The sequence below is a fragment of the Nansenia antarctica genome (assembly GCF_963989245.1).
Source record: "Nansenia antarctica genome assembly, chromosome: 1".
Taxonomy (NCBI): Eukaryota; Metazoa; Chordata; class Actinopteri; order Argentiniformes; family Microstomatidae; genus Nansenia; species Nansenia antarctica.
This window is the reverse complement of record NC_137674.1, coordinates 49,381,442-49,405,689: the sequence shown is the minus strand read 5'-3', so window position 1 is coordinate 49,405,689 and position 24,248 is coordinate 49,381,442. Positions and strand designations below refer to the sequence as shown.

Below are 24,248 nucleotides of genomic sequence, written 5' to 3'. Positions count from 1 at the left end.
CCACCTCCACAGTGCTGCATGCTGTCAGCCTGTGAATAGTTTACTCTCTCATGAAATATGGATCCATCCCACTGACTTAGATAGTCCTGACTCCTATCGCACATTACATACAGTATGAAGAGACAGAGTGAGCACACATGCAGTATTCAAGGGAGGACCTCACAGCACATGCCGCCTCATACATTATGCATGTGATCGATAACGAGAAGCATTCTGCTCTCTAATGGGGCTGGTTTCAGTTGGTTTCAGTTGGAGAACGAGTCAATTGCTGCCATGTTAATCAACAGATTTTTGCTGTGATTTTGTATCTGATACAACATTAATACATTGACTATATTGTCTCAAAAAAAAAAAAAAGTTGAGAGAAGACGCTGGCGTTGCTTGTACCGAAATCTACGTGTAATTGCAGTATTCAGAGTAGATTGTCCTACAAAGACACCTAGACTTAGATTTAGTAATCTAAAAATTAATTAGACCCCTATACTTTCTTTTATTTATTTTTTGTTTCTTTTTATTATTACTACTCAATCTTTTCAGTTTGTAAAGTGTCTTTGAGTGTCTAGAAAAGCGCTATACAAGTCTAATGTATTATTATTATTATTATTATATTGACGTACTGTAGGTGCTAGAACTAAATTGTAGTGTACATGTAGTGATATCATTTCTAGGGCTCACCAAAGGAAAGCCAGTCAAGGTGACTAAGGTTCTATGTGTCGAAAACGATTTGACATCATCAATAAATCAAAATAAAGGATTCCGTCTGTCTCCAGACGAGGGAATCTTCTCTAAGTACCTTGCTACAGTACGTGCCCTGCCACTACCATGGAGGATCACACAGTTAGCTCACTGCAATGCAGGCTCATTAGGCTAACGTTAAGCCTCTCAGAGTGTGTCGCTAGCCTGCGGTGTCACAACCTTCACCCTCACCGTGGGTACGTGGTGGTACAGCACCATGGTAGTACAGTGGTGGTACAGTAGTGGTGGTACAGTGGTGGTACAGCACCGTGGTGGTACAGTGATGGTACAGTGGTGGTACAGTACAGTGGTGGTACAGTACAGTGGTGGTACAGTAGTGGTGGTACAGTACAGTAGTGGTGGTACAGTGGTGGTACAGTACAGTGGTGGTACAGTACAGTGGTGGTACAGTACAGTGGTGGTACAGTAGTGGTACAGTGGTGGTACAGTGGTGGTACAGTACAGTGGTGGTACAGTGGTGGTACAGTACAGTGGTGGTACAGTAGTGGTACAGTGGTGGTACAGTACAGTGGTGGTACAGCACCGTGGTGGTACAGTGGTGGTACAGTTGTGGTACAGTGGTGGTACAGTACAGTGGTGGTACAGCACCGTGGTGGTACAGTGGTGGTACAGTTGTGGTACAGTGGTGGTAGAGTGGTAGTACAGTACAGTGGTGGTACAGTGGTGGTACAGTACAGTGGTGGTACAGTGGTGGTACAGTACAGTGGTGGTACAGTGCAGTGGTGGTACAGTACAGTGGTGGTACAGTGGTGGTAGAGTGGTAGTACAGTACAGTGGTGGTACAGTACCAGTGGTGGTACAGTGGTGGTACAGTGGTGGTTCAGTACAGTGGTGGTACAGTACAGTGGTGGTACAGTGGTGGTACAGTACAGTGGTGGTACAGTGGTGGTACAGTACAGTGGTGGTACAGTGCAGTGGTGGTACAGTACAGTGGTGGTACAGTGGTGGTACAGTGGTGGTACAGTACAGTGGTGGTACCGTGGTGGTACAGTGGTGGTACAGCACGGCAGAGGCTTGATGGAGGTGGAAGATGCGGACGATGGGCTGATTGTAGCGCAGGGACTGGAATGGGGAACGGTATTGAACGTGTCGGATACCATTCCTCGTTCCGTTCCGTGCCTTACATGGAGCTCCGTCCTCCAATTTCATAACTAGGGCTGGGTACTCCACACATCACTGCAACTTCTACAGTTTATCTGGTTGGCCACCACTATCAATACGTAGACAGCATCACTGGTTTATTTTCAATTATAAAGCAATGATTGGATTGTTACCATCTTACTTATCAGTTTTTTCAATGGCAGTAAACAATAGATATAACCTCAAGTCTAATAACAGCATTCTCTTTAATGTGCCAAATTTCAGATCTGAATTTGGTAAAACTGCATTCTGTACAATGCTCCTTCAACTTGGAACATACTTCACTCTCTGACTTTAAACTGTGTGTTACAGAGACTTAAGGTTATCTTTTATAGCCTGTATCTGCTCACTGTTTCTGTTGCTTGTTTGTTGTTATTTTATGTTGTATGTTTTTATACTGTCTTTTTAAATTAAGTGCTGCTTTTCTTGGCCAGGGCTCATTTGAAAAAGAGGCTACTGTCCCAACAGTGGCGCCGGCAGGATTCAATGTCATAGTACGCACAGAAACGTAACAAAACTTTGCAGACTAGACTACAATATAGGTTGGATGGTTGTATCACCTATAACGCGCACTACACAGAGCGCAGCAACACAAACATTATGGTGAAGGCGCACCCGAAACACAGATGAAAACATAGCCCAGGTGACAGCGCACCTAACACATGGGGAAAATATAGAGCCCATTTGGTGACACTGTGACAGCGCACCAATACATAGGCTAGCACCGAAACGAGAGTTTTGGCATCTTCAGAGATGACCAGAGCCAGCACATACCATTGATTGATTGATTGATTGAAAACCTTTATTGTCCCCAATGGGGAAATGTTGTTGTCAAACAGCTCAGTTAGGGCAGAAAACATTCAATACAGAAAACAGAAAACATTCAATAAAATACATAAAACAGTGCAGGCTCAATAAGTAAAAAGTTCCAAAAGTTCCAGCTCCAGGTCTCCCCCACCCTGCAGGGCCTGGTTGTAGAGTCGGAGTGCAGCTGGAACAAAGGACTGTCCAAATCTTTTTGTACTTTGGCGGGGGAGAACAAATCTGTGGCTGAACTTGCTCCTCATCCCCGCCAGCTCGCAGTACATCGGGTGGGAGGGATTGACCAGCATGGCCGCCAGTTTTTTCCCCATCCTCTGTTCTGCCACCACCTCTAGGCTGTCCAGCCCGGTCCCCACCACAGAGCTGGCCTTCTTCACCAGTTTGTTTAGTTTCGCAGCATCCCTGGCACAGATGTTTCCACCCCAGCAGGCCACGGCGAAGAACAGAACGCTGGCAACTACCGACTGATAAAACATTTGCAGCAGCTTGTTGCAGACACCGAAAGACCTCAGCCTTCTCAGGAAAAACAGTCTGCTCTGCCCTTTCCTGAGAAGAGCCTCGGTGTTGTCAGTCCAGTCCAGTTTGTTATTAATTTGTACTCCCAGGTACCTGTAGGAGTCCACCCTCTCGACTTCCACCCCCTTGATGGTGATGGGGGCTGGGGTCCTTCTCTTCCTCCTAAAATCCACCACCAACTCCTTTGTTTTGCTGGTGTTAAGCAAAAGGTAGTTGGTGTCGCACCACTGCACAAAGCTCTCCACCAGGGCCCTGTACTCCTCATCCCTGTCGTCTGTGATGTAACCGACGATAGAGGAGTCATCCGAAAACTTCTGCAGGTGGCACTGGTCGGAGCTAAACTGGAAGTCGGAGGTATAGAGGGTGAAGAGAAAGGGTGACAGAACAGTTCCCTGGGGGGCACCGGTGTTGCACACCACCACCTCAGACTGACAGCCCTGCAGTCTCACATACTGACGCCTGTCTGTGAGGTAGTTGTGGATCCAAGCCGTCAGGGAGTCCTCCACACACATCACTGCTAGTTTGTCAGCCAGCAGTGATGGCTTGATAGTGTTAAATGCACTGGAGAAGTCGAAGAACATGGTCCTCACCATGCTCTGTGGCCTCTCCAGGTGTGTGTAGGCCCTGTGCAGCATGTAAATGATGGCATCCTCCACCCCCATGCTCTCCTGGTATGCAAACTGCCGGGGGTCCAGGAAGTCCTTCACCTGGGGCTTAAGGTGTTGCAGCACTAGCCTCTCCAGGATCTTCATGACCTGTGGTGTCAGGGCGACAGGTCTGTAGTCGTTTGGGGTGCTGGGCCGTCCCTTCTTTGGCACTGGGACGATGCAAGAGGTCTTCCAGAGTTGTGGCACCCTCCTCAGTCTTAGAGATAGACTGAAGAGATGTTGGAATGTGTCCGCCAGCTCTCCAGCACACACCTTCAGAACCCTGGGGTTGATGTTGTCTGGACCTCTGGACTTGTTCACATTCACCCTGGAGAGCTGCCTTTTCACCTGCTCAGATGTTATAAAGCTGTGAGTACCGGTGTCTCCAGGTGTGAAGCATGCTCCCTGGCTCCTGGTGTTGGTAAGGGGAGGCAATTGCTGCTGGGGTGCGAGGGGGTCAGGGGGAGTGGGGGCTACTGTTGCCAGGGGTGCGGTACATTGGAGAGGGGAGGAGAGGGTCGGGGGCTGTGGGGGGTGACAGGGGGATGGTTGGTCAAACCTGTTAAAGAAGCAGTTCAGGTCATCCGCCTGCTCTCGGGTCCCCTCCACCACAGTATGTGGCTGCTTGTGGCCCGTGATCTTCTTGAAACCCTTCCACACCTCCTTGGAGCTGTGGGCCACTAGCCCGCCCTCCAATTTCCTCCTGTATTCCTCTTTGGCTGCTCTCAGCTCCTTCTTCACCTCCTTCTGAGTGGCCCTGGCTCCCTCAGTGTCCCCTGCCTTAAACAGCCTCCTCTTCCTTTTCAGAAGGTTCTTGATGTTCCCATTTATCCACGGCTTGTTGTTAGGAAAGCACCGTACCTTTTTAATGGGGACGATGCTCTCCTCGCAGAACTTGATATAGTCTGTGACACAGTCTAGCAGACCATCTATGTCCTCCCCGTGGACTCTCTGGAACATCCCCCAGTCGGTTGTACCACCACATACCTCTGCTGCTGTGTGTCCTCGGGGATCGGATCCGTTACGAGGACGAGGTAGCAGGCCTAGCTACACAGCTAGCTACCAATGGGGGCTCGTCACCGTGTAACTGTTGTTTATTATATCGAGTGGGTACTTAAAAACTTCAAGTTGGTGTTATGAAAAAAACGTTCACTTTTTCACTTTACAACCCCTTTGAGTCAGCGGGTGGTTCGCACATGCAGCCAGCTCCCTATGTCCACGTGAGGCAATGTCCGTTGCCATGAGGACATGAAAGCTGTTTCCTGATAGGCTGAAGACGCTTCATAGAATCTGGACGTTCTGCTGCAACTGGAAAATTGTACGCATAGTGCGTACAGGATTCCGGCTGCCGACACCACTGTGTCTCAATATGACTACCCTGGTCAGTGTTTCCTCCAGGAATTTTTACATTGGCGGCGGATAGCCCTGACCGCGTGCGGATAGCCCTTTCCGCGTGCACGTGCGCTCAAAACAACGACCTCATTTCAGCCAAAACTAGAGGATGGCCAAATTTTTTTTATTTAATATACAGAATATAAACTTGTGACTGACAGTCACATACACACACACAAAGATCATCAGCTATAATATAATACGAAGTAGGCCTACATGAGCACAAAAGCGGCTAACGTTACTGATTAACTGTTTACTGTAGTGCAGAGAGATGGTAGTCGTAGGCGGCGTATCAAAGCTAAACGTTTAATGAAGGACATGAACGATTGTCAACAACACACTCAAGCAGTAAATAGAACAGTCTAAACAACTTGGGTACTACGCACTCAACTGCGGATGGAACAATAGTCTCAACCTATAGTTCCGTGCGTGAATTATGTCAACCCACCACATTACAGAAGTAAAATCACAGTCAGATGGAGCATTCGGTAAACAGCTGAGTATCAGCTGAGTTAAAGAAAACAAACTCTTACCTTTGATGACACCCACATCAGCCCTGTTTTCCTGTACTTCTCCCGTGTGTCTCTGAAGGTCCAAATGTTCCCTGAATTTTAGCTGCATGTTTTTCCAGCATGTAATTCCGTTGTCAATAAAAAAATCGTCTCCCCTTCTTTTCCCCTTGACAATCCTGTGTCGTTGCTAAAGTGACGGCACATAAGAATAGTTTTTTGACTTGCTAATGTCTGCTGATACACCAACACAGCTAGCCGATGCTGATGGCTCTCCCGCTGTAGTTGTAGTTGTAGCTGGTGGTGGTGGTACCCCGCCATAAACGCTGTTAGCTGATCCACCACCTAGCTTCTTTGGTCCTGCCAGCCATGCAGTTTCGGGTCGCTCATAGCCACTGCTAGCTTCAGCAATGTTTGAAGTGTCTGGGACATCTTTTTTCTTGAAAAATCCATCCATCTGTCGCTGTTTTCGTTTAATTTTTCGAAGAAGCTCTCTGGACTTCAGCTGCTCCCGCGTTAGCATTAGCATCCATTTTTTCTTCTCCCTTCTCACCGTCACGAGCTCAAATTACACTTGTCGGCCGATCTAACTCTTAACACTCACTTACAGGACTTCTGACACCATGTCGTGTTATTCTATTAAACATACACGTGAGTCCTTCTGTATTTCAATGTAAGTGTCTTTATTTTAACTCGCTCTGTAAGCTCTACAATACCGGTCTCTTGTTGTCTCGTCGTAACCTGCCCACCTGACCTGGGGGGTATTCCATCAACATCGCTAAAAGAAAATCCAGGTTTAGTCTGACAAGTCTCGCGAGAGTTCCTAAAAACATCCAGGCATATTCTGACAAGTCTCGCGAGAGTTATCCAAAATAAGCCAGGATTTTCCTTTAGCGACGTTGATGGAATACCCCCCTGATGTCACTACGGTGGCCTGTACACAATAACAATAATACCACAGTTCACATTTAGACCAATCAGGAGCCCTTGTGTCACGTCGTCAACTGAATGTTTAATGTCATTAATCTGATTTTGGATCAGCGGTTAGAGAGAGATGGGCGTGGATTTAGGTGCACTTTTAGTCAACATCCATTATAGCGCTGATCTAGGATCAGATATATTTTAATCAGCTAAAATGTTCAGATTTTTTTTGTTGTTGTTTTGAGAACTCTTTTTTTTTTTTTTGTGGACTGAATCAATTAGTGGTGGACGAAATTCATTCGTGGCGGCCCGCCACCAATAAATGCATATAGATGAAACACTGCTGGTTAAATAAAGGATCGAGCACCGGGTTCGTTTCATCTCTGAGGCCCGGACTCTCTAACAGCACTGCTAGCGCCAGTCTGCCAGAGTCTTAAGCTGCGTGCACACCAGGTCATTGCGTTGCACCGGAAGTCATTCATCTCAATGGGGCAGTTGCGTTGATCCGTTGCGTTGCTCTGCATTGCGTTTCTTGTCCGGCAGGGTGCGGTAATCAGTCAAAATATTTCAGATTTTGCGTTGCGTTGGATCCGTCAAAACAACCGGAAGTAAACCGGAAGTAGTTTCTTGACCAGAGCTTTCTCTCAGATGTAAAATCCGCCATTGGCGAAAATCTTTAATTTGGCTCTACAAGTGTTAATATGTCATTTTATGAAGTTATTATATGTTTTCAGGCGAGAAAGTAACCATATATATTCACAAAATGTGTCCAGTTTATCAAAATAACCCGTTTATATATCTGATGTTAACATACTGACTGTGTCCGCGAATGCTATGCTATTGTTGTGCTAGGTGCATTGACTGACTGTCCGCGAATGCTATGCTATTGTTATGCTATCTGAATGGTGTACTAGTTTTCACTGAATAAATCGCGATTTCTTTCAAAGAAGGTAGCAGGTGTTTATGTCCATGTCAAGGAGAAGGTACAACTTGTATGACAGTAGTGTGATTAGGACATAAGTTGAGGATATTAGTCTACCTCTGATGCTAACTTGTATGGCATAGTGTTTGTGATGCTAACGGCGCCATCTTTGCTATCTCCTCCGGACATATATTACCGCTGTGTTGTTGCGTCTGCATCGCATGCGACATGCGTCAAGCCCATCCCACCAGGTTGCGTCAGAACGGTGGGTCACGGTTCGCGGTGTGCACGAAGCTTAAGAGCATTAGCTATGCTCTCCAGTCTGTCACCAGGTTGATAGCATCTCACTGCTTCCCTGACACTGTCAACCAAGGTCAAGCTGAGGTGAGGTTGCACCTGATTATGACGATTTTGGTTGTTGTTTTTATCAAGTTTCTTGACATGTATATCTCACCAGGAGAATCCAGGGATGTACACATATCGTGTTCTTTTTCCTAAAAAGATCTTTAGGGGAAACCTGACCATACTTTCTAGTGGAAACAGGAAGAATGCGAAAATGAGAAAAACGATTTTTGAAAGAGAGCATAGTTCATTTTGTAGTTGGCAGCACTCCAACTAGTAACACTAGTCCAACTCCTCCTCCGGCTGAGTCGATCGGGGGTGTCAAACGTATCAGTCGGGCAGGGGGATGTTAAATCATACTGGACTGTTCTTACTGTATATAATGTTTCAGATGTCTGTTTTATTTTGATTCTATTATTCTATTGTCACTTTATCTTGTTGTTGTTGTAGTTTGTGATGTGAGCTGCTCTAACACTTCCATTTCCGCTCAGGGATCAATAAAGTACCTATCTATCTACAGTATCTATCTAACACAGCTGTCTAGGTTTTATAAACCGATACCATTCCTCTCAGGCCATTCTTCATAGTAATGCCTCATCTTTATGGCCACTATGGGTCGTTGATGTATTATTTAAAATGGCCCCCATCACAAGGTCCTCTGCTCCATATGTGTACCATAACTAAATTTTCCTTCCAGCAAGCCTTTCACAAAATGAATTCTGAACCTGTAGGTTGAAATGAACCATGGATGGATGGGAGTGTTTGAGCTCCTCCCCCTCTTCTAATGTGCATTACAGTCTCCTCTCATCGAATCAGCTCCTCAACTCTACCTCTCTACCTCTCTGCCCTCTACCTTAAAGAACCTCAAAGGAAAAAGACATGAAATGTCTGGTTTTATTTAAGCCTCAGAGCCAGAGAACCTGGAATACTGATGCAATCAGTATGTAAATAACTACTTAACCTTCCAGTCGCCCAAGTCTGTCCAGTCCCCACAAAAGCCATGCTGGAATATTCAACCTCTCCTCTCAGGGGAAATGGGAATAGGATGAATATATTCAATCATGAAAACACACCTTCTGTTCAGAAATCCAATTCAAAAGATAGATATGCAAGAAGCCTTTTGATGCATGAACAAACGCTGCTACACGAGGACTTAACCGTCTGGCAGTCTGGCAGTCTGGTGACCAATTATTGCTTCTGCGTGCACTACTGAGAGACTTCACCTGCTCACTAAGCAGAGGCTTATAACCCCTAATGTCATTAGAGTATAGCATATTAAATCATTCATCAACCTGGATTTAACCTGGAACCTGGGTTTATTTAATTGCATGGTTTTGCAAAATCCAACCCACCTGTGTCCAGTACTGCCCAAGAGGTTGTGAGCTGTGACAGCTACTTCATCACGGTGATTTTTATTGATAGAGAAGTGTGTGTTTTTTAGAAGTGTGTGTTTTTTAGAAGTGGGTGTTTTTTAGAAGTGGGCGTTTTTTAGAAGTGGGCGTTTTTCAGAAGTGGCAGTTTTTTAGAAGTGGGTGTTTTTCAGAAGTGGCCGTTTTTTCAGAAGTGGCCGTTTTTTAGAAGTGTGTGTTTTTCAGAAGTGGGCTGTTTTTTCAGCAGCAGATAGAGCTCTATTATCGCAGCGCAGCCCCTTTTCAGATTCCGATTCCGATTTATGAATTTATTGCCATTATGCATACACATATAGGAATTTGCTTTGGCGTTACAGTAAGTGCGTTTATACTTTTTTTTCACGTGTATACATGAACAAAAACAAATGCAAAAAAAAAACACAGGACAGACAACAGTGCATTGGATAGTGCTACATGTATAAAGTGCAGTGGAGAGTTTTTACAGTGGCATCCCTAATGAAATAAACAACCGTTGCCTTATTCAGGAGGTCTATTTTAGAGCTAAGTGTCCCAACAACAAACGACAAACGAATGATTTAGCGTCCACCACACCAGGATTTCACTTTGTGATTTCTCACTGTGAGTCACGCCAAGGCTGCCCGTCTCTGCCCGCCTCTGCCCGCCTCATTCTCCAAGGACAACACCAGTCCTGGTGGGCACAGTGTGTGTGGGTGGACAGCAGACGCTTCAATCACCCACGCCGTGCACACACACTCACACAGACACAGACGCACACACACACAATGAAACAGATGCACACACACACTCAAACAGACGCACACACACACACACACAGCGCACACACACTCACACAGACACACACTCACACAGACACACACACACACACACACAGACGCACACACACAATGAAACAGATGCACACACACACTCAAACAAACGCACACACACACACACACAGCGCACACACACTCACACAGACGCACACACACGCTCAAACAGACGCACATACTCAAACAGACGCGCACACACACTCAAACAGACGCACACACACACACACACACACTCAAACAGACGCACACACACACTCACACAGACGCTCACACACATGCACACACATTAAAATGCACACAAGCACACCCGCTAGCACGCTCGCTCTCACCCACAAACTCACTCACACTCACGGACACACACACACACACACACACACACACACACACACACACACAGCAAAGCCCAGAGGATCCAGCCACACTAACTACCGTACAGTCTGTTCGAACAGATGCCGTCCAAAAGACGAGGGCTCTTCCAGAGCCTCAGGGCCAAAACTCAAAGGCTAACCAACAGGTACTTTCCCCAGGCGATCAGGCTCATACAGGGGTGCAAACTGGTGGTGGCCCAAAAAGGTGACACTTTTTTTTTTGCGGCTAACCTTAGGGGGGGATAGTGCGCTAGCACTAATGGTGTTAAATAGATATCTCTAGCACTAACGGTGGTCTAACAATAATGCATGTGTAAGTAGCGGCAGCCCTGACCTTAACACCTGCAGAATTACTTCGAAAACAGTTTACCGTGACTGTAAACTCTATGCTGTCTGGAATTGTACCTAGCTCCCTGAAGCTAAAAGTTATTTCAACAGCAGTTAATGGATGACATATTTTGAGATAAAAACGGCTAATTTTGCAGAAAGGTGACAACTTTGCACCCCAGTCATAAACAAGCCTAGTGAAGACAAATTACTATTATCCCCAAGCACACCCCATGTATATGGACTACCTAACCACACACAGTCACTTTACTCAATACTACCTCTTACACCCACTGCCACCACGTGCAATACTCATGACATTTCTACTTGTACTCTTTTATTTGATTTGACTATTTGTACTGCTAATTGTATCCTGTCTTATTTGTCTTATTTGTCTCCCACCACTTGTCACTTGTCCAGTTGTCTCACTTATGTCTTCTACTATTGTCACTTTATTTATCTTGACTTATCTTGCCTATTGCCTTATCGTCTTGTGCTGCAATGTAAGGAACCAAAGCCTAATCATTTTACTCTCTTACAATTGTGTAATGTGACGTAACAATAAAACTTGAAACTTGAGACTTGAAACTTGAAACACACACACACACACACACACACACACATACACACAGGCAGTCTCAAAGCTGCCATCTCCCAGCCTACACCGACGCCAAACAGTTTGACAACAGTGACTCACCAACACAGGCCCAACACCCCCAGTGTGATAGGAGGCTGAGTGACAGGCTTGACACAGCACTCACAGCTGTGAGGGGAACAGATCAATCTCTCAACGTTACGACGGAGTGTTTTTGTTTTTAAGACCTAACGTCTCAAAGGCCATTTCTCAAGTGGATGAAGATATTGCTTCCCGGTGGTTGTGGTTGAGATATGATTCCATCTCTCAAATTAGGGCCTGTGTTTATGGTTTGTTAAACCAGGGGTTGCCAAAATGAACGGGCTTGTTTGCTCTGACACAAATCAAGGAGTTCTACATGTCAACTCTAGGCTGTTTAGGGGGGGCTGTTTAGGGGCGGCTGTTTAGGGGAGGCTGTTTAGGGGGGCTGTTTAGGGGAGGCTGTTTAGGGGAGGCTGTTTAGGGGGGGCTGTTTAGGGGGGCTGTTTAGGGGAGGCTGTTTAGGGGAGGCTGTTTAGGGGAGGCTGTTTAGGGGGGGCTGTTTAGGGGGGCTGTTTAGGGGTGGCTGTTTAGGGGAGGCTGTTTAGGGGGGCTGTTTAGGGGGGGCTGTTTAGGGGCGGCTGTTTAGGGGAGGCTGTTTAGGGGGGCTGTTTAGGGGGGGCTGTTTAGGGGGGCTGTTTAGGGGAGGCTGTTTAGGGGAGGCTGTTTAGGGGGGCTGTTTAGGGGGGGCTGTTTAGGGGTGGCTGTTTAGGGGAGGCTGTTTAGGGGAGGCTGTTTAGGGGAGGCTGTTTAGGGGGGCTGTTTAGGGGTGGCTGTTTAGGGGGGGCTGTTTAGGGTAGCTGTTTAGGGGAGGCTGTTTAGGGGGGGCTGTTTAGGGGTGGCTGTTTAGGGGCGGCTGTTTAGGGGGGGCTGTTTAGGGGTGGCTGTTTAGGGGGGGCTGTTTAGGGGTGGCTGTTTAGGGGGGGCTGTTTAGGGGTGGCTGTTTAGGGGGGGCTGTTTAGGGGAGGCTGTTTAGGGGGGGCTGTTTAGGGGGGCTGTTTAGGGGGGGCTGTTTAGGGGAGGCTGTTTAGGGGAGGCTGTTTAGGGGGGCTGTTTAGGGGGGGCTGTTTAGGGGAGGCTGTTTAGGGGTGCTGTTTAGGGGAGGCTGTTTAGGGGGGGCTGTTTAGGGGGGGCTGTTTAGGGGGGGCTGTTTAGGGGGGCTGTTTAGGGGGGGCTGTTTAGGGGCGGCTGTTTAGGGGGGCTGTTTAGGGGAGGCTGTTTAGGGGGGCTGTTTAGGGGGGGCTGTTTAGGGGGGCTGTTTAGGGGGGGCTGTTTAGGGGGGGCTATTTAGGGGAGGCTGTTTAGGGGAGGCTGTTTACAGGGGGCTGTTTAGGGGTGGCTGTTTAGGGGGGGCTGTTTAGGGGGGATGTTTAGGGGGGCTGTTTAGGGGAGGCTGTTTAGGGGAGGCTGTTTAGGGACGGCTGTTTAGGGGAGGCTGTTTAGGGGTGGCTGTTTAGGGGGGGCTGTTTAGGGGAGGCTGTTTAGGGGGGGCTGTTTAGGGGGGCTGTTTAGGGGGGGCTGTTTAGGGGGGATGTTTAGGGGGGCTGTTTAGGGGAGGCTGTTTAGGGGAGGCTGTTTAGGGGAGGCTGTTTAGGGGTGCTGTTTAGGGGGGGCTGTTTAGGGGCGGCTGTTTAGGGGGGGCTGTTTAGGGGGGCTGTTTAGGGGAGGCTGTTTAGGGGGGCTGTTTAGGGGAGGCTGTTTAGGGGGGCTGTTTAGGGGGGCTGTTTAGGGGAGGCTGTTTAGGGGGGCTGTTTAGGGGTGGCTGTTTAGAGACGGCTGTTTAGGGGTGGCTGTTTAGGGGGGCTGTTTAGGGGGGCTGTTTAGGGGAGGCTGTTTAGGGGGGCTGTTTAGGGGGGCTGTTTAGGGGAGGCTGTTTAGGGGGGCTGTTTAGGGGAGGCTGTTTAGGGGGGCTGTTTAGGGGAGGCTGTTTAGGGGAGGCTATTTAGGGGAGGCTGTTTAGGGGAGGCTGTTTAGGGGAGGCTGTTTAGGGGGGCTGTTTAGGGGAGGCTGTTTAGGGGCGGCTGTTTAGGGGGGCTGTTTAGGGGAGGCTGTTTAGGGGAGGCTGTTTAGGGGCGGCTGTTTAGGGGCGGCTGTTTAGGGGGGCTGTTTAGGGGTGATGTTTAGGGGAGGCTGTTTAGGGGGGCTGTTTAGGGGAGGCTGTTTAGGGGAGGCTGTTTAGGGGTGGCTGTTTAGGGGAGGCTGTTTAGGGGAGGCTGTTTAGGGGTGGCTAAGTAGCTCAGCCGGTAGAGCTGGCGCCTAATGATCGCAAAAGTCGGCAGTTCGCAGCAGTTCGAATCACAGCTGGCCATGTGTCGAAGTGCCCCTGAGCAAGGCACTGAACCCCTAATTGTTCCAGGGTGGCGGACACCTTGCCTAGAGCATAAAATACCAAATTCCAACAATTGACTGACAAGTGATTGCATACAATCGGATTGCAATGCAACAGTTATTATTATTATTTATCTAATAATTGCTTTGTAGCAAATTAACACAAATACATTTCACCAGTTCGACTAAAGTTCGACTCATACCACCTCCTGGAAGCTTTGAAATTCACCTGAACAAAATAGAGTTGTTCATCTCCCAGAGAATCTAGTCTTAATCCTGGAGACTTGATCTCCCCTGGTTGAGCTGTACATACTGCTGTTTATGGGGGAGGTCTGTGACTGTTCACTCATGCGATTAATAATTGATTCCCTATAGAGACCCCTGGCCTCAGGCACACACACACACACTCACACACACACACACACACACACTTATTTCTACACCTCCTCCTTCAAGAAATACTCCCATTGATTTCGACAAACTGCACTTGGTTGAGATGACCTTTTTTCTCTCAAAATACTGGTCATGATGGTGGGCGATAATGGAAAGAGAGGCAGAGAGAGATGGAGAAAGAAAGAAAGAAAGAGAGGCACTCAGATATTGAGTGGAGCAGTGTTGAAGATGTTAACATCAAATGGAACGAGTCTACTGGAGCAAGAAACTGGAGCAAACCAAATTCTGTGTGGTTACTTCTCTCTTTGGGGGGCATTTCCTAGTTAGAAGCTGAGGCATATAGACAAAGGACCTATTCAGACAATGAAGTGAAGCTTGGCTCTGCTGCTCTCATACTGTACTAGTCTTTTGGATTCCCTAGCATAAAGCTAGCATACAGAACTGTATGCTGTTGTCCACCGTATCATGTCTAGGGCTAGATTCACACACACTGCTCATTGAACCTCCCCAGATGCATTTCTGCAGGAACCACAGCTATCCATCTGCTTCCTGAATAAAAAATACTGTACATCCCTAGACATTCCCAGTGCAGCTTCATCTTTTGAAAAAAAAAGAGAAAAAAAAAAAGAAACACAGCTCTCCAAGAAAAATATCTCCATCTGACATGACAGGAAATCTCTGTTATCTTTCGGTCCCATCTCTTCTACAGCGGTATGGAACTACAGGACAGTGGCAGCTGAATAAACAAGCGCCACACAAACCCCGTTGGGAGACAAGACAGGGACCCTGATCTCTTGCCGGTCCTTTCAATCACCGGACACCTTCGCGCACAGGTCTCAGACGTTTAGCTCGGTCGACCGCAACGGCAGATCTCAAATCATTTTCTAATCCCGGAGGCTCTGTCGGTTCGGTGTCCGATTGATTTATGAACTCAGGCTTGACTCCTTTATCTCTAGGTGGTGTGATGTTTTTTCATTCACTTCGCGATTTTTGGGATTTCATTTTCAAGTGTGCCCTATAGCCAGAAGGCAGCATTACACAAAGTTATACACGCACACACAAAAAACACTACACAGTATTCAACATACAGTGCCCTGCGTAAGTAATGGCACAGTGAAGACTTATTTTGTCTTTTGGCTCTACACTGCAATTAAACAATTACTATGAGGTGTAAGTAGAGATTCTCAGCGTTTATTTGATGGTATTGGTTTCACTATTCAGAAATGAATTCAAAATGAATTTTAAGCATAATACCCCTATTTTACGGTAGCCAGGGGTAGTTGGCTTGACAGGTGTTTCTGTGACAGGTGTTTCTGGAAAGTAATGGTAAATGGACTGCACTTATATAGCGCCTTTATCCAAAGCGCTTTACAACGGCCTCTCATTCACCCATTCACACACACACATTCACACACCAATGGCGGCAAGTTACCAAGCCGACCCGCTCACAGGGAGCAATTTGGGGTTCAATGTCTTGCCAAAGGACACTTCGACATGTGGCCAGCCGGGCCTCGAACCGCTGAATCTGCCAACCTTGCGATCATTAGACGGCGGCTCTACCTCCTGCACCACAGCCGCCCCATAGGAAAGTCAGGTGTGTTCTGTCACATAATTTGTGCAGGCATAAGAGAGCTGTCAATGTCTTGTATTGTTTCTACGCTTTGGATTTGCCTTTGGAGTTTGCTATCTGTGTCTGTCAACATGAGGACCAAAGTGGTGTCAGTGAAAGTCAAGGAAGCCGTTATTAGGCTAGAAAAACGGAAACATAGCCAAAACCTTAGGCTTGCCAAAATCAACTGTTTGGAACCTCATTAAAGAGGAACAAGTTGCAGGGGGGGTTAGATTTGGACATGGAGAGCTGCGACTAGAGCTGGCTCACTTCATGCAAACAATTGTCCACCAATAATAATACTAAACATGAGTGCCTAATTTGGACATTTGCAGATTGTAAGCTTTCAAATGATGTTTCATACATTGAAATCTGAAAATGAAAGAAGAAGATATGTTGAAGAAGATATGCTTATTTGGATGTTGGTACTTTTGGAGTGTAGAGCCAAAAGAAAAAAAAAATGCTTCACTATCCTCATAACTTACGCAGGGCACTGTATATCAATCGCTTGGTAAAAACAGTGCAAAGTGCATGAAATAACTAAAAACTGTGAATTCGTCTTCGGTTCACAAGCCTAGTTCTTATATCTAAAACAGGTGTCCTTGCAATGAGCACGACAGACACGTGTATTGGAATCAGCTCCTGTCCACATTTTGATGGTATTAGTTAAATAACATAGTTTACAAATGTTAACTTCATTGTTCATATTTTCTTATAATTAAGAAGAAGAAGACAATTCTGATCATTAGAAATATAGAAAACATCATCATTTTTCAGGGAGTGACTTCAAATTGCAGGTACAGTATAAAAGGTACAGTACTATATTTGTTGCCTCTTCCAAAGCTGTTGAAAGGACCGACTATAAACAGCTCACTAACCGACATGGCTCACAGACTCAGATGCATATTGTACTGCATGTTTTCATACAGAAAAAGAATCGCCTGGCACACAAATGATCATGTTACATACATCCATAAGTAACATGAACTTGTCCATGACCACCACCTTGCCTCCTGATTTAGCAATGTGTGGGTGTTGCTAAAGAGCGAAAAAAGTCAATACGCAGCCTTAATTATTCACAATATTTGTGTCAATGACCTTTCTTACACATGGAAAGGTCATAGTTCCAGAACTTTACATAAGAAGGAATGTCTTACACCAAGTGAAGAGCTATCGAACTTCTCTTCCTTGTGTCTCTGCTAACTTATAGTTATGTAACAAAGGCGGTTGGTCGATTTTGTGGCTAAAGTGTGTGTTTACATACAGCATCTGGAGTGTCACGGCGCATTACGGCTACCGTGGCGACAGAGACAGCTGGCGGGGGGGGGTCTTCATTAATGCTACCGTGGCAACAAAGACAGCTGGGGGGGGTCTTCAGTACTTACTGCCAGCGGATGGACCGACCTGTCAGTCAACACATGACCTGTCAGTCAACACATGACATGCACTTATCAATTAGAACACACAGCCCAACCGGGGGGGAAACTGTAGGGTGTGTGTGTGTGTGTGTGTGTGTGTGTGTGTGTGTGTGTGTGTGTGTGTCTGTGTGTGTGTGTGTGTGTGTGTGTGTGTGCGTGAGTGCGTGCGTCCATGCGTGAGTGTGTGTGCGTGTTTGCGTGTGCGTGCGTGCGTGCGTGCGTGCGTGTGTGTGTGTGTGTGTGTGTGTGTGTGTGGCTTCTGATGCTGGCTGGTCCATTAGGGATATTGCATGATTCATAGACACAGCAGGAAGTGTCCTAATGAGCTCCTGCATTAGGATAACTGATGTTACACTAAGCAGGTTTCACAGAATTCCATTGCTATTGTTCAAGGAGTGGCAGTAGGTCATTTCGCAGGGGCGGCTGTGGCGCAGGAGGTAGAGTCGCTGTCTAATGATCGCAAGGTTGGCAGATCAGCGGTTCAAGCCCCGGCTGGCCACATGTCGAAGTGTCCTTGGGCAAGACACTGAACCCCAAATTGCTCCCAGTGAGCGGGCCAGCGCCTTGCATGGTAGCTTGCCGCCATTGGTGTTTGTTTGAACGGGTGAACGAGAGGCAGTTGTAAAGCCCTTTGGATAAAGGCGCTATATAAGTGCAGTCCTTCCATTTCAAACCCATTTTCTAACTTATATACAGATGTGCATCTGGTTCCCAGAATTCCTACAGTGTGAATATCACATTTATACATTTCTACTTTTTGAGATAGAGCTGCCTGAAGCTGAGCATGCTTTTCTCAAGCTACTATTGTATTGCCGGGCATGGGACTCATAGGTTACTTCTGATTGGTTTAGATCTGGTGCTACGAACACACGGGGACACACACATCACGTATAGAAGCGGCTGCAACACTTAAAAAATGGAATTGAACTCAAAGGATGAACTTCTTAAAAATAACCTTCTTAAAATAATGCCGTACGTCACTTTTGAGGAAAGTTTTTGCCTAAATATCATATATTCTAGATTTGGTTCAGTTTATTCTGTTTTTCGCAAAACTTTAAAATTATGACTTACACCATGAGAAGGGGATGAAATATTGTGCATTCTTGTATGAACCAATCACATGCTAGGCTGGCCCCCATGAGCAGATTCCATCATGCACGGATAGAATCCATCATCTAATAAATCACATAATAAAAGGTTAATGGTTAATTAATTCCCCTCTGTAACGTCTACAATACAACCATTACGCCCAATGACCCCTGTGGAGGTTGCCACTACCACTACCACTCTCCTCCACCACCCTCCTCCACCTCCACCACTCTCCTCCACCTCCTCCACCTCCACCACCACCACTACCACCCTCCTCCACCTCCTCCACCACCCTCCTCCACCTCCTCCACCACCCTCCTCCACCTCCACCACCACCACTACTACCACCCTCCTTCACCTCCTCCACCACCCTCCTCCACCTCCTCCAACACCCTCCTCCACCTCCTCCACCACCCTCCTCCACCTCCTCCACCACCCTCCTCCACCACCACCACCACCACTACCACCCTCCACCACCCTCCTCCACCTCCTCCACCACCCTCCTCCACCTCCTCCACCACCCTCCTCCACCTCCACCACCACCACCACTACCACCCTCCTCCACCTCCTCCACCACCCTCCTCCACCTCCACCACCACCACTACCACCCTCCTCCACCTCCTCCACCACCCTCCTCCACCTCCACCACCACCACTACCACCCACCACCACCACCTTCCTCCACCTCCTCCACCACCCTCCTCCACCTCCACCACCACCACCACCACTACCACCCTCCTCCACCACCCTCCTCCACCTCCACCACCACCACCACCACCACCCTCCTCCACCGCCACTACCACTACCGCACTGCTATACGACCCACTACCACCCTCCTTCACCACCACCCTCCTCCATCACCACTACCACCCTCCTCCACCTCCACCACCACCACCACCACCCTCCTCCATCTCCACCACCACCATCACCACCACCACCACTACCACCCCCCTCCACGACGCACCACCACCACCACCAACACCACCACTACCACTCCCCTCCACGACGCACCACCACCACCAACACCAGCCACCCCTTCACCACCCACCCCTACCCTCCACCACCACTACCACCCTCCTCCATCACCCACCCCTACCCTCCACCTCCACCACCACCACTACCACCCAACCCTACCCTCCACCTCCACCACCACCACTACCACCCACCCCTACCCTCCACCTCCACCTCCACCTCCTCCACCACCACCCACTCACCTTGATGAGGGCCTCCAGCTCGGCGGGCGAGACACAGGAGTGCCTCTGCAGGAAGCCGGCCTTCTCCAGGGTGATACTATCCTTCTGGTTGATCTCGAACGGCTGCTCCAGAGCCCTGAAGCCCAGGCCGCCCCCCACCAGGTAGAACACCACCACCACAAACACCGTCAGCACCGTCTTCCACTTCATCACAGAGTGGAGCATGGCGGCCTCGTTGGCCGGGTCCATGCTGGCCACCAGGCTGGCGGACCGCGTGGACACAGAGAGGCGCGGCAGGGGGCAGTGGCCGTTGGGCCGGGCCTCGCAGTCCATGGGGTTCTGCATGGCCGCCACGCTGGCCTGAACCAGGCTGGACTGGACCATCCCCCCCCCCGAGCCGGCCGGGACCTTCTTGGGAGGCACCAAGTTGGTCTGAACCGCCACTGGGAGGAGAGAGAGGTGTGGGTGTCAGTCGTTGTTGGGTTAGAAGGAGCCGATGTTGGATGATGTCGTAATAGAGTGAATTGGTGTCATCTTGGTTTGGGTCCTGACTGTATATAACCAGTTGGCATGACGTGAGCTTAGAATTATAAAGTTCTATCTCCGTTTAGGGTAGTTCAGAGATATTGAGCGTCAAAGTTTTTACATTCTATTATGTTTTGTGAGATGGAACCTTTGTATTTTATTAATTACTAACTCAAAAATGTCAACATTTTAAAAATAAAAATGGATCGGATTATGTAAAAAACTCAATTTTGACAAAAATTTAGATAGAACCTTATAATTCTAACGTCACGATGAGCTGTGTGATGTAGTGCTTAAGACAAGCATTATATGTACTGAGGGTTTGTGATGGCTTCATGAAGTCTGGACATTTGTTTCATGTGGCTCGCGGGTTCTACACCAATCTCTGATGACTCAGAGCAGAAGGGACAATGTTGCATTGTCATTCTGCGGCTTCAGTAGCAGGGTTCTTCACACACGCGCGCACGCATGTACACACACACGCACGCATTGCTCGCACACACACACACACACACACACACACACACAGACACACAGACACAAACACACACACACACACCTAACTGTATCCCAGCAGGCTAATGATAAAAGCCATTAGTCCTGTGAACTCTAGTCTGGACTGCCGCCCCAGTTCGTACCCCAAAGCACTTCACCTCCCCGCCTGTCGGGATGAGTCACACCCCCAGCAAAACACTCAAACGTGTTGATGTAAAAGAGTTTCACAGCCCCCCCCGAATAATAATGGTACTGTTTCAGTACCAAGGGAAGGACAAATTGTTTGCCACAAACACACCTGATGCTAATGAATGATGAATATTATGTGCCGCATGAAAAACATTTAGACACCCTCTTCCCACAAAAAAAACTAAGATGCAATCTCTTTAATAGACATGCGTGGACCGCGAGGGATAGAGGTAGCTGCCACTCTGGGTCATTGGTTTCCGAATGGGGTGTGAAACGACGGCACGTGAGCTGGAGGAGGTCATACAAAGTGGGGGAGGGCATCAAGAAGGCAGCCATATTTAGATCATTTGATGTATATATAGTATACTACTCATACTGTATAGGGTATTTAAAGCCCCAGCTTTGACCTCCCTGACCCCTCCTCCTGCCTCTCCTATGGGATTGGGGAGGGGCCTGGGTCTCACAATGATGCAATCTCTAACACTCTGTGTATAGAAGTAACACATTGTTCAAAGGGAGGTGGTCTTTCGTCTCATTTGAGGGACTGACACATACGTAATGTGCCAGGTCCATCGATAAAGCAACACAGATGCCATTTGGTAATGAGAGTATTCTGAGGCAAACAGAAGTTGAGAATGAGAATGAGAATGACATGTTAGTGTTCTAGGAATGAGACCTCTCCATCCTCTCTACCCCCCTGTACAGTTTTTCTACTGTAAAAAATGTTTTGTTTAAAAAGTCTTCCTTCTTCTAACATTATGATTGCCAATGGCCCCTGGCCCGAGCATAGATTATGACTGATGGATGAGTCACTTACTTAGTCAAATGTATTTGTTGGAAGTCGGTTTGGATAAAGTCTAATGCCAAAAATGAAATACCGTACTTTCCAATAATGACTGGCATATTCCAGGATGAGCTTGCGCAGCTCTGACACCCGTGACTAACACGAACACACCCCCCGGGATGACTCAAGGACTAACTCACTTCCAGTAGATCAATCCTGTTAGGCGATCCTTTGACATGGATCAAGGCTAAATGAATCAAAGCAATCAAAGCAAAGTTACAGGAGTGGGAAGACATTGAGGGATTCATCCACATGGGCAGCACTTTGAATTATAAGATAACAGCTAGATAAGTCTTCAAATGACTTTTATTCATACTGTATATATACACATTATCTCAGATCTCCAGTTATATATTGATGGACATTCTAGAACATCCAATGTTACAGCCCCATTCCATTCAAACCTGAAAATGTCGAGTCGAGTGTCCCTGACTAGTCTGACAAAAACAATGAATTGCTTTTCATCGCTTCTGATAAATGAGTGGAATGAATCGGCTCTAGCAGAGTAGCCCACGCCATGTCAAGGGGTTGAGCTATCTTCCACTTTATCCTTATCAGTCTAAAAATAACCATCTGATTCACATCACATAGTGACAACAAATGGTCCAATCGTTAACAAAGCTTCTGATTCTACAGATAATCAATGATTTCAAATCCAAATCACCTCTCCCGAAATGCGTTACCTTAATCATAAATTGTGTTCAAATAACCAAACCCGCCTCTTATTGATTTTGAGTTCTACAGATTAGATTATGGGAGAGCAATGCTTTTATCTAATACATTCCTACTCCCTCAGTCTTCCACCTCTCTCTCTCTCTCTCTCTCTCTCTCTCTCTCTCTCTCTCTCTCTCTCTCTCTCTCTCTCTCTCGCTCTCTCTCTAAGTCTCTCCCTCACTCTCTCTCTTTCCTTCTCTCTCTCTCTCTCTCTTTCTATCTCTCTCTCTCTCTCTCTCTTTCAATATCCAGGTATTACCAGAGGAATACTGTATGATGACAAGACATTTTCTAGTCCACAATTGTAAGGATATAAAACTAGGTGGTGATGGTGATGGTGATGATGATGATGATGATGATGAGGAGGAGGAGGAGGGGGGAGGAAGATGATGATGATGATGCAAATAATGATTTTCATATCTCATTTTTATGTTTACAACAGCATCATCTTCTGCGAAACCACACACACATTGAAAGTGTGAAACCTGACTCCTAAACTGTCTCCCTGAGGCGGCACACTGGGAGACTAGAATATTAATATGTTCAGCACAGCAGCTGAAGATGGGGAAACACCTCTGTTCAGCGTGAGGGGAATGATTAACTGGCATGGATTAATGAATAGAAAATAGTCTATGGGATTAACAGTTTGGGGCGAACATTGAGCAACTGAGTCCAATAATAGAATGCAAAATGCAAATTCAGTGCCAATTCCATTTGGGCCCTTTGCCCGGTAATTCCCCAACGGTCCGAGACGAACGGCGGGCATCTCCCCAACCCCCAGCAGCTGTCCTATCCCCCTCCTGATTATCCCTAGAACGAACAGCGCACTGTTACACAGCTAAACCCACGAGGGATGGGGAAGAAAAGGATCCACTCCCAATCGCCTTGATTCATGTAAAAGCACATTGCATGATAAAGAGCATTTAAGATGAAATAAACAAAATAGAACCAAAGGTGTCTAAATGTTGAAAGAAAATATTGCTGTATTTTTGGGGGTATAATTATAAACCATCTATGTTTGCGACAGCCACAGACTGGTGTACCCACAGAGCGTAAAGATGCTGAGAGTAACTGTAGACTATTGATATATTTGAAGGTAGTATTTCACTTTTAATTTTTTTACAGTTAAATTATTATTTACTAACCTTGTTCTGGATCCCATTTCACTTGTTTTATCGGGTTTTCTACTGGAAATTTCATTGCTATTGTTCTTCTCACTAAACACAAAGACCATACATCTGCTCTATAGAGCTTCTTAAAAACGCAGAAAAATAGACCAATTAAGCCAGCGCCCTTCTCTCGTATCTTCCTCTGATAGTTATTAGGCTAATAGTTTGAATGGTAAAATACAAATAGAAAGGAAGATAACGCAAAAACGCATTGTCTGCAGCCATGTACCCTTCTCCCAGTTTGACGTGGGCGCGCTGGTGCACGCCTGGACACATTGATCGTAATGAGCCTTTCACTGTACTATCGTAGCCTAGGACCACCCTACACCGTACTACTACACATCTTACGCGTCAGAGTCAGTCAGACAGTCCACTTGAATTAGGGTCGGGACTCGGAGCCATATGCTTGGAACAAGTGTTTTGAACACCGAACTTTACGCATCTGGATTTTGGATTTGGATTTTTTGATCTATATAGCCTTTAACAACAAAGGACAACTGGTTCTCCTATCTACGTCCATCCAAGCACGCGCCCCCCCCCCCCCCCCCCCCAATTCCATTCTATAATACTATCGGTACGCTGCACTAACATTGCAATTAGTCCATATTATCTAACTATGAAGTAAATGTGATACTTACTATTGCAATATCCTCCTTGCTTTGTTAATAAACGGGATTCTCCAGTCGCGATTGATTACCGGCTTGGAGGCACATGGCGCGGGAGTAAAAGTCATAAATACATTCAACGG

The 24,248-nt window shown here is 47.0% G+C and overlaps 1 protein-coding gene across 1 annotated transcript in view; it reads right to left on the bottom strand.

Annotated features, from left to right (window-relative positions):
* kcnk10b (potassium channel, subfamily K, member 10b) overlaps nucleotides 1–23,531 on the bottom strand; it is a gene marked incomplete at both ends in the record, with an annotated part of 32,698 nt that extends 9,167 nt beyond the window's left edge. Inside the window, 2 exons of the mRNA XM_080523676.1 lie at nucleotides 19,586–20,007; nucleotides 23,477–23,531. Coding sequence (XP_080379802.1) covers nucleotides 19,586–20,007; nucleotides 23,477–23,531 — 477 coding nt within the window. The remainder of the gene's footprint in view (nucleotides 1–19,585; nucleotides 20,008–23,476) is intronic.
* Between the last annotated feature and the right edge of the window lie 717 nt (nucleotides 23,532–24,248).